This window comes from Melanotaenia boesemani, chromosome 19, assembly GCF_017639745.1.
Source record: "Melanotaenia boesemani isolate fMelBoe1 chromosome 19, fMelBoe1.pri, whole genome shotgun sequence".
NCBI lineage: Eukaryota > Metazoa > Chordata > Actinopteri > Atheriniformes > Melanotaeniidae > Melanotaenia > Melanotaenia boesemani.
Genome location: NC_055700.1, coordinates 226,379 through 240,296, shown reverse-complemented (window position 1 = coordinate 240,296; position 13,918 = coordinate 226,379). Strand labels below are relative to the sequence as shown.

General features: G+C 44.1%; 1 protein-coding gene across 8 annotated transcripts in view; it reads left to right on the top strand.

Moving 5' to 3' along the window:
* The window catches only part of fer (fer (fps/fes related) tyrosine kinase), a 52,612-nt gene extending 41,062 nt beyond the window's left edge, over positions 1 to 11,550 (top strand). For 2 of the 8 annotated variants that reach the window (XM_041969816.1, XM_041969815.1), the window contains exons 14-20: positions 8,516 to 8,572; positions 8,665 to 8,783; positions 9,168 to 9,262; positions 9,343 to 9,466; positions 9,547 to 9,701; positions 9,984 to 10,106; positions 10,217 to 11,550. In XM_041969816.1, the coding sequence (XP_041825750.1) occupies positions 8,516 to 8,572; positions 8,665 to 8,783; positions 9,168 to 9,262; positions 9,343 to 9,466; positions 9,547 to 9,701; positions 9,984 to 10,106; positions 10,217 to 10,353 (810 nt within the window). In that variant the 3' untranslated portion in view covers positions 10,354 to 11,550. The remainder of the gene's footprint in view (positions 1 to 8,515; positions 8,573 to 8,664; positions 8,784 to 9,167; positions 9,263 to 9,342; positions 9,467 to 9,546; positions 9,702 to 9,983; positions 10,107 to 10,216) is intronic. The other 6 variants (XR_006008452.1, XR_006008450.1, XR_006008455.1 and 3 more) reach the window with 6 other exon arrangements.
* Positions 11,551 to 13,918: the final 2,368 nt, after the last annotated feature.

Sequence of the window (13,918 nt, the reverse complement as noted above, 5' to 3'; positions counted from 1 at the left end):
ATGTCAGCCTGCAGCTCCTGTAATTTATTAAAGATCTTCAACCTCTTCTCCCTGGAACCGGCTCCATGTACATTCCAACAGACGATTTTTAACATGGTTATTGTGAACGGTTTAATGCTTCATGCGTGTTACTGACGCGTGTGTCTTTGTGCGCCCCTCTTGCGTGTTCGCGCGTGTTTGCATGCAGCCTGATTGCGCGCGTTTGTCCGTATGTTAAATGTCCGTATATGTAGTCTACCTTAATGCGTGTTCTCTCATACAGTAAACGCGAGTGTTTATATGTATCATGTATGGTGCGGCTGTGCGTCCTGACGGTGTTGCGTGCGCTGCTGATATTACGAGCTGGATTACAATTAACAGTGAAGACGTGAAATAGAAAGATAGTGAAAAGTGAAAAGTGAGAAGAGTGGTAAAACAGAAAAAAATACATCGATCTAGGTGTAGAGGCTGTGGTGAGACGAGCAGTGTGTTCTACTGTCAGTGATCTATAATGGCGAGTTAAGAGTGATCATTTGGAGAGATTGACTTACAGCACCTGGGATCAGAAGAGCCACGGAGTGATGTCCGGGTCGCGGTACAGCTGTCCATTAATAAACAGTTTATCCACCGCGATGACAGCGCGAGCGCCATCGGCGATCGATTTCCTCCTGATGGGAAACAGGACTCTCCGTCGGTCCAGAATCTCTCTCGGATATTGGTCGTTTACTCCGAAGTTGGTCCCCTTCAGTTCGCGGCCCTGGTTCTTCACCTGCTCCTTCTGTTTGAAGCTGACGAACTTCGCTACTATGGGTCTTGGTCTGCTGGACCCGGGTTTCCTCCCACCGAGCCGATGGACTCTGTGAAAGGAGATGTTTTTCACCGTTTCCTCCGGGAGCTTCAGGTGGGTTTTGATGAAGTTTTTCACCGTGGTCTCGGGGTCCTCCTCCGTCTGCTCTGGAATCCCTGCAAACACCAGGTTCTCTCTCATGCTCCGCGCCTGCAGATCGATCACCGTTTCCTTAATCTTCTTATTTTCATCTGAGAGACGGGTCAAGCCCTCGGTGAGGGATTTTACCGACTCTCTGAGACCGGCATTTTCTGCAGCCAGACTTTCCACCTGCTTCTGGCTGAATTCTAATGATTCACGTAGCGCCTGGAACTCCTTGTGGAGAATTTCTACCAGACTCAAACGCGCATCAAAACTACTGAGTTTCTTATCTATGGAGATCAGAACATCTGTTGAGTCGTTCCCCGTTGGTGAAATAGCTCCAGGTGAATCCTCATTTCGCTGTCTCTTGGACTTGGATGAGGTGGAGGGGGTGGAGGTGTAGCTTGGTTTCCCCATGACGATTCTGTCGTAACAACGATCTATAAAATCTGTCAGGCTGGCCAAATCCTCCCCGCTGTGCTCCAGAGTGTACCTTTTAAAGACACTATAGTCCTACTTTAAAGAATATTTTGATTAAGTTGGCACAAAATACAATTGAATGAAAGTAGAAATGTTTGGGCGCGCCTAGTTTGAATCTGCCGTCTCCCCCGGAACTACGTCACCTACAGCATTAGCGTCACTTACCTGCCACCAGCGACCTACCTGCCACAAGACCAGTAAAAACCCAGTTAAAAACCAGTTAAAAACCAGTTAAAGACCAGTTAAAAACCAGTTAAAAACCCAGTTAAAAACCAGTTAAAGCCCAGTTAAAAACCAGTTAAAGACCAGTTAAAGACCAGTAAAAACCCAGTTAAAAACCAGTTAAAACCCAGTTAAAAACCAGTTAAAGACCAGTTAAAAACCAGTTAAAAACCCAGTTAAAGCCCAGTTAAAAACCAGTTAAAGACCAGTAAAAACCCAGTTAAACACCAGTTAAATACCAGTTAAAAACCAGTTAAAGACCAGTGAAAAACCTGTTAAAGACCAGTTAAAAACCAGTTAAAACCCAGTTAAAAACCAGTTAAACACCAGTTAAAAACCAGTTAAAAAACAGTTAAAGACCAGTTAAAACCCAGTTAAAAACCAGTTAAAGACCAGTTAAATACAAGTTAAAGACCAGTTAAATACCAGTTAAAACCCAGTGAAAGACCAGTTAAATACCAGTTAAAACCCAGTTAAAAACCAGTTAAAGACCAGTTAAATACCAGTTAAAACCCAGTTAAAGACCAGTTAAAAACCAGTTAAAAACCCAGTTAAAGCCCAGTTAAAAACCAGTTAAAGACCAGTTAAAGACCAGTAAAAACCCAGTTAAAACCCAGTTAAACACCAGTTAAATACCAGTTAAAACCCAGTTAAAAACCAGTTAAAGACCAGTTAAAAACCCGTTAAAGACCAGTTAAAAACCAGTTAAAAACCAGTTAAAGACCAGTTAAAGACCAGTTAAAGACCAGTTAAAAAACAGTTAAAGACCAGTTAAAACCCAGTTAAAAACCAGTTAAAGACCAGTTAAATACAAGTTAAAAACCAGTTAAAGACCAGTTAAATACCAGTTAAAACCCAGTTAAAGACCAGTTAAATACCAGTTAAAACCCAGTTAAAAACCAGTTAAAGACCAGTTAAATACCAGTTAAAACCCAGTTAAAAACCAGTTAAAGACTAGTTAAAAACCAGTTAAAAAAACCAGTTAAAGCCCAGTTAAAAACCAGTTAAAGACCAGTAAAAACCCAGTTAAAAACCAGTTAAAAACCAGTTAAAGACCAGTTAAAACCCAGTTAAAAACCAGTTAAAGACCAGTTAAAAACCAGTTAAAAACCCAGTTAAAGCCCAGTTAAAAACCAGTTAAAGACCAGTTAAAGACCAGTAAAAACCCAGTTAAAAACCAGTTAAAAACCAGTTAAAGACCAGTTAAATACCAGTTAAAACCCAGTTAAAAACCAGTTAAAGACCAGTTAAAAACCCAGTTAAAGCCCAGTTAAAGACCAGTTAAAGACCAGTAAAAACCCAGTTAAAACCCAGTTAAACACCAGTTAAATACCAGTTAAAACCCAGTTAAAAACCAGTTAAAGACCAGTTAAAAACCCGTTAAAGACCAGTTAAAAACCAGTTAAAAACCAGTTAAAGACCAGTTAAAAACCAGTTAAAAAACAGTTAAAGACCAGTTAAAACCCAGTTAAAACCCAGTTAAAGACCAGTTAAATACAAGTTAAAAACCAGTTAAAGACCAGTTAAATACCAGTTAAAACCCAGTTAAAGACCAGTTAAATACCAGTTAAAACCCAGTTAAAAACCAGTTAAAGACCAGTTAAATACCAGTTAAAACCCAGTTAAAAACCAGTTAAAGACTAGTTAAAAACCAGTTAAAAAACCAGTTAAAGCCCAGTTAAAAACCAGTTAAAGACCAGTTAAAGACCAGTAAAAACCCAGTTAAAAACCAGTTAAAGACCAGTTAAAACCCAGGTGTGATTATAATATTATAGCATAATAATAATAATTTCTTCCACAAGCTCCAGTGCTGGTCCTGTAGTTAGTGAGCTGCTGGACTCCCTGCCACACCTGCCTGCTGTTATTATCCAGGTGGTCCTCGATCTTCCTCTTATAGTCCTGTTTGGCCTTCCTGATGCCTCTCCTCAGGCTGGCTCGGGCCATGCTGTAGCGAGTGTGATCACCAGACCTGAAGGTGGTGTCTCTTTCTCTGAGCAGCCGCTGGACCTGCCGGGACATCCAGGGTTTCCGATTTGGATAGACTTGGATGCGTTTATCCTCCGTAACTGTCAATGCAGTGTTTAATATAACCCAGCACACTGTCTGTAAACACATCCAGGTCTTGATGTTCAAACACTTCCCAGTTTGTCCTGGGTAAGCAGCTGCTGGGAGGCACCATCAGGCCAAGTTTTAACAGTCTTTGTAGTGTGGGAGCAGCTTTCTTGAGGGGGGCGTATGCAGGGAGCATCAACAGGAACACATGATCAGACAGCTCCAAATGTGGAAGCTGTCTCACCCTGTAGCCCAGCTTCACATTGGAGTACACTTTGTCCAGTGTGTTCACTCCACTAGTAGCACATGTCACATGCTGATGGAATCTAAGGAGCACGGCCTTTAAGTCGCATGGTTAAAGTCAGCATCAGGATACGTACTCTGCAGTTTGCTAATTCTAGTGATGGTGTCCCTCTGCACCGCCCACCCAGCTGGAGCCCCGCCCACCCAGCTGGAACACCCAGCAACTAGAAAGAAATATTATTTAACACTAAATAAACTGCTACCAACCCCAGATGTATCTGTACTAGGGCTGGGCGATTAGTCGAATTTTAATCACAATTACGATCTGGGTTTCACCGATCATAAAAATGAAATGATCCGATTATTTTTGTCCTTCGCAGTTTCCTCTTGTGCTGTTTTCAGTTGCGCTCTGCTGCAGACTCCTCCGGCTGCTGCAGACTTCTCCCGCTGCTGCTGCTGCAGACTCCTCCCGCTGCTGCAGACTCCTCCCGCTGCTGCAGACTCCTCCCGCTGCTGCAGAATCCTCCCGCTGCTGCAGAATCCTCCCGCTGCTGCAGACTTCTCCCGCTGCTGCTGCTGCAGACTTCTCCCGCTGCTGCAGACTTCTCCCGCTGCTGCTGCTGCAGACTCCTCCCGCTGCTGTAGACTTCTCCCGCTGCTGCAGACTTCTCCCGCTGCTGCTGCTGCAGACTTCTCCCGCTGCTGCAGACTTCTCCCGCTGCTGCTGCTGCAGACTCCTCCCGCTGCTGCAGACTTCTCCCGCTGATGCTGCTGCAGACTCCTCCCGCTGCTGCAGACTTCTCCCGCTGCTGCTGCTGCAGACTCCTCCCGCTGCTGCAGACTCCTCCCGCTGCTGCAGACTCCTCCCGCTGCTGCAGAATCCTCCCGCTGCTGCAGACTTCTCCCGCTGCTGCAGAATCCTCCCGCTGCTGCAGACTTCTCCCGCTGCTGCTGCTGCAGACTTCTCCCGCTGCTGCTGCTGCAGACTCCTCCCGCTGCTGCAGACTTCTCCCGCTGATGCTGCTGCAGACTCCTCCCGCTGCTGCAGACTTCTCCCGCTGCTGCTGCTGCAGACTCCTCCCGCTGCTGCAGACTCCTCCCGCTGCTGCAGACTCCTCCCGCTGCTGCAGACTCCTCCCGCTGCTGCAGACTCCTCCCGCTGCTGCAGAATCCTCCCGCTGCTGCAGACTTCTCCCGCTGCTGCAGAATCCTCCCGCTGCTGCAGACTTCTCCCGCTGCTGCTGCTGCAGACTCCTCCCGCTGCTGCAGACTCCTCCCGCTGCTGCAGAATCCTCCCGCTGCTGCAGACTTCTCCCGCTGCTGCAGAATCCTCCCGCTGCTGCAGACTCCTCCCGCTGCTGCTGCTGCAGACTCCTCCCGCTGCTGCAGACTCCTCCCGCTGCTGCAGACTCCTCCCGCTGCTGCAGACTCCTCCCGCTGCTGCAGACTCCTCCCACAGCCCAGACCACTTTAGTTTTTATTCAGCGCGAGTTGCAAACACCTCGCCAGTTATGAGCTGGACACACGGGAGGCGGCGTCGCTCCTTCTCCATTTATTTTCTATCGAACTTACGCGATGAGGCGGAAATCGCTGTCCTCCTCCAGTCAAGCGACAGGCGACATTCGTGCATGTGAAATGTTGCGCTCGTTCACACAGACGTGCACACGGGGGCGACGCGAAAATAGAAAAATGTTCAATTTTTGTGAGTTGCGACTAAATAATCCAGAGACACAGAGATAAACGTTATAAACAAACAGAACTTTTTCTCAGTCTCGTCTCCATGTTAGTGGAGCGTCTCTCCCTGGATGATGAGGGTGGTGTGAAAGACGTGGCTACAGTCCGATGTTTCGCCAGCGCTGTGGACCTGTGGTCAAGCCGCACCATAGATCTGTGTATAAATGTCGCGCTACATTTTATTGACGCGGATTTCAACGTGAAAATGAAATGTCTTCAGACTCATTTTCCAGATGGGTCAGAACATAGCTGCTGGTCTGAGACAAACAAGAGCTACTGGGGACCTGGTGGAAGGAAACTAGTCTGGATTATGACAGACAAGCTTCAAACCCCCAATAAATGGTAGCCTTTTGTGTTGCAGACTACTTTGGGGTTCCAGCAGGGCTAAACCCTGGCTGTTTGTCTTTTCCCCTTGTGGGAGTAAGTTGTAGTCTCGTTTTGGTTGGGCTATACCCTTCGTGTAACACACAGCTTGTTTTGGCTTTGAGTTAGTGTTAGTTTGTGTTCTGCCTTTTGATTTATCCTTGGTGTTAAACTTTGTGTTGTGCTGGGATAGTTTAGGCTGTTTGTCGGTGATTGTGTTCATCTAGTTTATTGGGACTGCTGCTCTTTTGCCAATTAGTTATCACGCCAAGTTAAGAGCACCTTTTTGTTTGTTGGATTTGAGATGGTGTTACTTGGCGGGTAAAAACCAACCCCCCCCCCCAGCTCTCTTTCTCTAATCGTGTTAAATAATTGAGATCTCAGTTTCAATCAAAATAATCATGATAATCATTTTTCCTATAATCAAGCAGCCCTAATCTCTACATCTTTATTTGATAAATTTAATTATATTACTGGCATCATTACTGTCATCTAGCAGACGTTTTTTACCGCTCTGGGATTCAAACTTCCATCTCCTGCATGGCAGACGGATGTTCTACCGACTGAGATATCCAGCCATACGTTCCGATTCCTCTGGCGTTTCTTCCTTCTGACCCTGTGATGATAGCGTCTCCACCTGCTGCCACTATTCTGTCTTTCTGACACCAGTAACGTCCACGCCGTGTCCACCAGTTAAACATTTTTACCTTTTCCAACGTGGTCCATCAGGATCTCTGTCTCACACCCCGAAAAATTCCTCTTCTTCCCTCTTTTTCCCTCCTGAGCCGTCATGGAAATGATGTGATGAATATGTATTACAGGCGTCCACCTGACCTTTTATAGCCACCATGTGGACGGGGCAAGGTGTTCCCTCACCTGCACCGCTTTAGAGTTGATTCTGGCTTATAAACGGAAACAGGTGGAGGATGTGCGTGCGCACGCTTTGATAAATCTGGAAGTATGCTCAGGTTGATAAATCAGGCTCCTGGACAGGAAAACCCATCAGTTCTTGTCCTGCTTGACCTCAGCACTGCCTTCCATACCGTGGACAACTCTATACTTTTAGACAGACTCCAGAACCAAGCTGGCCTCCCTGGTACTGTTTCGAACTGGTTCAGGGGTCATCTCACAGATAGGGAACTTTTTTTATGTATTAGCTTCCAGGAAATACAAGCTTATCTACGGTGCTCCCCAAGGCTCAATTTTAGGCCCTTGGGGCCTCAGAACACAGGGTATGAACGTCCATAGTTATGCTGATGATACGCAGCTTTATATTGCCGTGTCTCCTGGAGAAACCTGCCCTGTATTTTAAACATTGGGACATTTATGGACCCTTCAGCTCAATCGGGACAAAGTTTAGTCATCAGTCCTGAAGCCCACAGAGAGGAACTGTTTATAAAACTAAAATCACTTATTCTATCTGAAGAAGTCAGGAAGCTTGGAATTATTGTTGATCATGAACTTGATTTTATATCTCACATTAAAAATATAACAAAGACAGGGTTGCATGGTGCGTTTGAATTGGTTTTAAAATACTTTTAGTTTTTAAAGCTCTTAAAGGTTTTAGCCCTAAGTATTATCAGACTTGCTTTTAGCTTCTGAACCTCCCAGGGCTCTCAGGTCAGAGGCTGGTCTCTTGTTGATCCCAAGGGCCAGGACGTATGGACATTTTTTCGTGTTCATGGTACTGAACAGCCTTCCAGGGGACCTGAGGGCAGATGGGAAAGCTTTTGATTAATTTATCTTATTTTATGTTTAGTTTATTATACTATATTACTATATTCAGTGTGTGATGTTTTTATTCTTTTATTTATTTTATTTAACTTTAACATATAGTTTTTCCAGTGTCTTAGCTTCCCTGATGCAGCTAGGGTTTTTGGCATGCCCAGCCTGCCTGTAAAGTTTGGAGTCAATCAGGAAGGGGAGAAAAATCACTAAAAATCAAACTTATGACTTATAGCTCATAACGCAGCCATGCTTTCTCCTAGAAGGCTGAAACTCCTTGACTATGTTCATCTATGTCCAATGAGCGTGGCCAGTGAATTTCAGCTCGATATATTTTGAAATGACTGAGTTAAGGTCTTTGTCCCTTAGCTCAATTGGAACAGGAAAGAAATCACTAAATTTGGAAAAATGCCACTTTATGGACAGAAAGGATGGTTTCTGGACAAAATCCCCAGCCATCCGGTGGACTCGTGCAGTACTGCCATTTAGGCCGAAAATTCCCCCCATTTTTCCCGGGCAACCATTGGAGGTGCGCGCGCTTGCGTTCCCAATGCCCCCAGGAGCCCGAGACGCAGGCGTGGATGTCCCGGGCACGTTTCTACCCCCCTGGGAGAGCATCAGGGTCATCGAAGTTTGTACAAAAACCCCACCATGGCCCCATGTTAGGTCATTGCCATTGAAGACATAAACAGGCCACATCTGCAGTGTGAAACTAATTGCTGGTTAATAAGTTGATCAGAGGAAGCTGGTGGCCCCTCCTTTGATCTGAGAACCCGGTTTTCTCTGCAGGACAAGAAATGGATCCTGAACCACGAGGACGTGGTACTGGGCGAACTGTTGGGAAAGGTGACCTCACTTCCTGTTCTTGTCATCACATGATTTCAGTTTGACCTCCCAACTCCACGTCCCATCATACTCTGCTGTCTGCTTATTGCCAGGGTAACTTCGGTGAGGTGTTCAAAGGGACGCTGCAGCGGGACAAAACCCCGGTCGCCGTCAAGACGTGTAAAGAAGACTTACCTTCAGAGCTGAAGATTCGCTTCCTGTCTGAGGCCAGGTAAACATCAAACATGGAGAAGGACAGGTAACATGCCCAGTTATGTCATCAGGCTAACAGTCAAACTAACATCCAGGCTGAGAGCCAGGATATGTCTCCCCTCAAAGAATGTCCAACAGGTAGAAACGAGACTCCCAGAACACCTCCAGATGAGATACTCAGTGTTCATGTCGAGTAATAAAATTTATTTAACTCACACAGTTGTGTTTTAATTGTTTCTAAGATAAATAAAAACCTTAATATTCGAAAAGTAAAAGATGATATGCAACAAGTTGCACTGTACAGTATATTTAAACCGAAATCTGACGTGGACATCGAAGAGTGTCACTATGCCTGTATGGGATTGGTCGGAGTTTCATTCTTCTCGTCTGTGATTGGCTACAGGATCCTTAAGCACTACGACCATCCAAACATTGTGAAGCTGATTGGTGTTTGCACACAGCGACAGCCCATCTACATCGTCATGGAGCTGGTTCCTGGTGGGTGGAACTTGTGTGTCTGTGGTGTGTGTTTCTCATTGGTCAGTTTTTAACAGGTGTGCTGTATGACTTCCTGTCAGGTGGAGACTTCCTTTCATTTCTGAGGAAGAAGAAGGATGAACTGAAGACGAAGCAGCTGGTACGCTTCGCTGTCGACGCTGCGGCAGGAATGGCGTACCTTGAGAGTAAAAACTGCATCCACAGGTAGCCCCAGTTTCTCCAGCCCACCACTAACAGTGTCACACAGGTGAGTGAGTGTCTCAGTAAGCTGGTCTGTCCCTCAGGGACCTGGCGGCGAGGAACTGTCTGGTTGGAGACGGCAGCGTGTTGAAGATCAGCGACTTCGGGATGAGTCGACAGGAAGATGACGGCGTTTACTCTTCATCTGGACTCAAACAGATTCCCATCAAGTGGACTGCACCTGAGGCCCTCAACTACGGTAGCACCTGTCCTACACCTGTACTATACTTGCCCCTCAACTGTACATTACCTGTCTGCTACTTGTCCTATATCAGTATTATACCTGTCCCACAACTGTACCACACCTGTCCTATATGTGCCCTGTACATGTACTATATCTTTTCCACAGCTGTACTATACCTGTCCAATACCTGTCCCACACGTGTCTCATGACTGTTCAGTTAGGAGTCAGGTTTGATGTACCTTGATGTCCAGGTCTGATAAAAATGATTTTGTATTGATTTCTGATCGGCTGCTGCAGGTCGTTACAGCTCAGAGAGTGATGTGTGGAGTTTTGGAATCCTGCTGTGGGAAACCTTCAGTCTGGGGGTGTGTCCTTATCCAGGGATGACCAATCAGCAGGCCCGGGAGCAGGTGGAGAAGGGTGAGCACACAAGGAGGCAGAGCTTACCGTTGTTTAATTCCCATCTGTTTGGCTACATATTTATTTGGCTGCAGTTACCATGGAAACAAAAGTGCTGTCCTGGTTGTCAGGTTACAGGATGGTGTGTCCTCAGCGTTGCCCTGACGACATATACAGAGTGATGCAACGCTGCTGGCAGTATAACCCGGAGGACCGTCCCAAATTCTTGGATCTGCAGCGAGACCTCGCCGCCATGAAGAAGAAGTGAAGATGGGAGGCCACGCCCTCTGGTTGTTTGGAATGGGCGTGGCCAGAATTTATTCAGTATGTACAGTGTTCCAGACAGGAAGTGATGTCACAGGTGTAGTTTTTCCCTCTGAGCTTTCTGTCAGGTGTTGCAGAGGTGTGCACCTGAGAGTGCACAGCTTGCTGTTATCTCACCTGGTGGTTGGAGAAGGTGATGCACCCGAACCTGTGCACAGCAAATCAGTCTTCCTGTCGCATGACCAGAAAACATTTAAAAAATGTAAACAAACACTAAACAAACGCCACATGAAAACAACACCAATGTGGTAAACAAACAATAAATGAAAACAAACAGTAAACAAACACTAAATGTAAACAAAAACCAAGGTGGTAAACAAGCAGTAAACAAATACCAAGGTGGTAAACAATCAATAAATGTAAACAGTAAACAAACACCAAGGTGGTAAACAAACAATAAATGAAAACAAACAGTAAACAAACACTAAATGTAAACAAAAACCAAGGTGGTAAACAAGCAGTAAACAAATACCAAGGTGGTAAACAATCAATAAATGTAAACAGTAAACAAACACCAAGGTGGTAAACAAACAATAAATGTAAACAAACAGTAAACAAACACTAAATGGAAACAAACACCAAGGTGGTAAACAAGCAGTATAGCTGTAAACGTCTGAAAGCATTTAAAACTTTTTATTTATTGTAAAGAAAAAACAAAAACCAGCTGAAACCTTTTTAGGAAGTGAAGCGTTAAGCCATATTACGTGGTAACCACGGTAACAACGTATCCACTGAGAACCAATCAGCTCTTAACACTGTTTATTTTATTATTTTTTTTTTACTTTTATTTATTTATTCATTTCTTGTTTTCTGAGGGAACATTCAGCTGTCAATCATCAGGCCACGCCCACTTTTCCAGCCAATCAGATTTTAACCAGATTACTCTGGAGAAAATCAGGTGTTATAGAAAACACCTCCTGGTTGTCATGGTAACTGAAATAATTTATAATTCATGTGTATTCTTTTCAAATGTTATTGTCGTCCCCGATTGGTCAGGAGCATGTTGTGGACTCCAGGGGCGGAGCCCAAACGCTGATGTCAAAGCGCCGCCTGCTGACTGTAAATAAACACTAATCGTCTTTTGTATTTGTTTACACTTGTATGTAAAAATCATTTATGAAAATAAATCCTGTAAACTGTCCGTTTGGCTTTGTTTCATCGTTTTAATTTCATAAAAATCTTTTCCACTGAAACGAGTTAATAATCAGACAGCTGCTTGGAGTTATGTTTATTTTATGTTGTAGTTTTTATGTACAGTTGCTCGTCATGAAATGAGAATATCATGAAAAAGTTGATTTATTTCAGTAATTCCATTCAAAAAGTGAAACTTGTATAATGTCGACATTCATTTCTCACAGACTGACATATTTAAATTTTTATTTCTATTCATTTTGATGATTTGATGATTCAGTGTCTTAGAAAATTAGAATATTGTGGAAAGGTTCAGTATTGAAGACATCTGGTGCCCCAATCAGATAATTAACTCAAAACACCTGCAAAGGCCTTTAAATTGTCTCAGTCTAGTTCTGTTGGCTACACAATCACGAGGACGACTGCTGACCTGACGGTTGTCCAAAAGATGACCATTGACACCTTGTACAAGGAGGGAAGACACAAAGGTCGATGCTAAAGAGGCTGGATGTTCACAGAGCTCTGTGTCCATGAACATTAATAGAGGAGAAGGGAAGGAAAAGATGTGGTGAAAAAGTGTACAAGCAGGAGGGATAACCACACCCTGGAGAGGATTGTGGAACGAAACCCATTCAAACATGTGGGGGAGATTCACAAAGAGTGGACTGCAGCTGGAGTCAGAGCTTCAGGAACCAGCAGCACAGACGTATCAAGACGTGGCTTCAGAGGTCGCTTTCCTGGTGTCAAGCCACTCTGGAACAAGAGACAGAAGCGTCTCGCCTGGACTAAAGACAAAAAGGACTGGACTGTATGAGGCCAGATCAGTCTCAATAGGAATGAACTCACGCCAGGTTTTTCACAAATGCACATGCTCTGGTTTGCATTTGTATTTCAGAATCGGAAATGCACACTTGCTGTTTCACAAATGCACATGCTCTGATTCACAAATATAATTTTGAGGCACACTTGTAAGATTATACGAATTGCTGAACGTGCTTTTACGAACTGCTTCTCATTTGTGAACATCTCTGCATTCGTGAGAGAATTCTCTGCGGTGGATTTTGAGACTCCCCTGACGTCGCAGGGTAACGAATGTCACCATTGGTTGACTAATCTGTCAATCAAATTTCCGAGTGTGATTGACAGATTCATCAGTCAATCAGGTGTGTTTGACGTCAGAAAGAAAGTTCTGGGCTACAGCCCTACCTGACACAATGTCTGGACTGAACTAAACATAAAGCATGCAAACATGTAACTGGGCTGAGCAGAACGTTTCAATTGTTAATTCGATAACATTACATGATTTACAACGAGGGAAGGTAAGATAAATGTGTTACTTACAGGTTGTGATTGTTGCGTCTCCTCCATGTCCTTCAGAGCAACCGGGGCTCATAACACCTGAGCAGAGCCACAGACTGATGGACCCCATGCCACGCCGCATGCTGCAGGAATTCAGGCTAAAGGAGCCCAGACTAAGTACTGAGTGCTGTACATGTCATACTTTACATGTTCATACTTTACATGTTCATACTTTACATGTTCATACTGTACATGTTCATACTGTACATGTTCATACTTTTCAGTTGGCCAACATTTCTAGAAATCCTTGTTTTGTGTCAGACTTAAGTAAAATTCCACTTTTCTGAGATATTGAATTTGGGGTTTTCATTAGTTGTCAGTTATAATCATCAAAATGAAAAAGAAAAAAAAAAAAGATGTCAGTCTGTGAGGAATGAATGTCGACATTATACACGTTTAACTTTTTGAATGGAATTACTGAAATAAATCAACTTTTTCATGATATTCTCATTTCAGGATGAGTACCTGTAGTTTAGTTGGTGTCAAGTTGGTTTATACCCCCAGTGGTTCCCAAACTGGTGGGAGGGTAATGAAGAGAGACTGTTGTATGTGGAGAAATGTCAGCATCTGCCAGTATGAAGCTAAACAAGTTACGCCACTTGGGGACGTCCAACCTGAACGCAAAGAAAAGCTTGTTCATTACTTCAGAAATAAACTAAACTAAACAGCATCCGTCTCGTCAAAAGTTAACTCATCTGTGGTACTTTGCAGAATTTCTTGGTTTAAACACCTCACACTGAATCAGAGAAATAGATTATTCCTTCTTCAGCTGACATGGTTTTAAATATAGTTAACCAAGTAGCAGCCAATAAACTAAAAAATATATTTCGTTGCACATTTCTTTGTACGTTTCTTTGTAAGCATCTGGGTCCATGTAAGGATCGAGGATTGTAGGGAGGGGGTTGATATTATTATTGTCTGCAAAAAGTGAGCACCCCAGAAAAAGTTTGGGAGCTACTTGTTTATACTTAGTTTATAGGTAGTTTAATTTGTTTATACTTAGTGTCCATGTAGGTTAG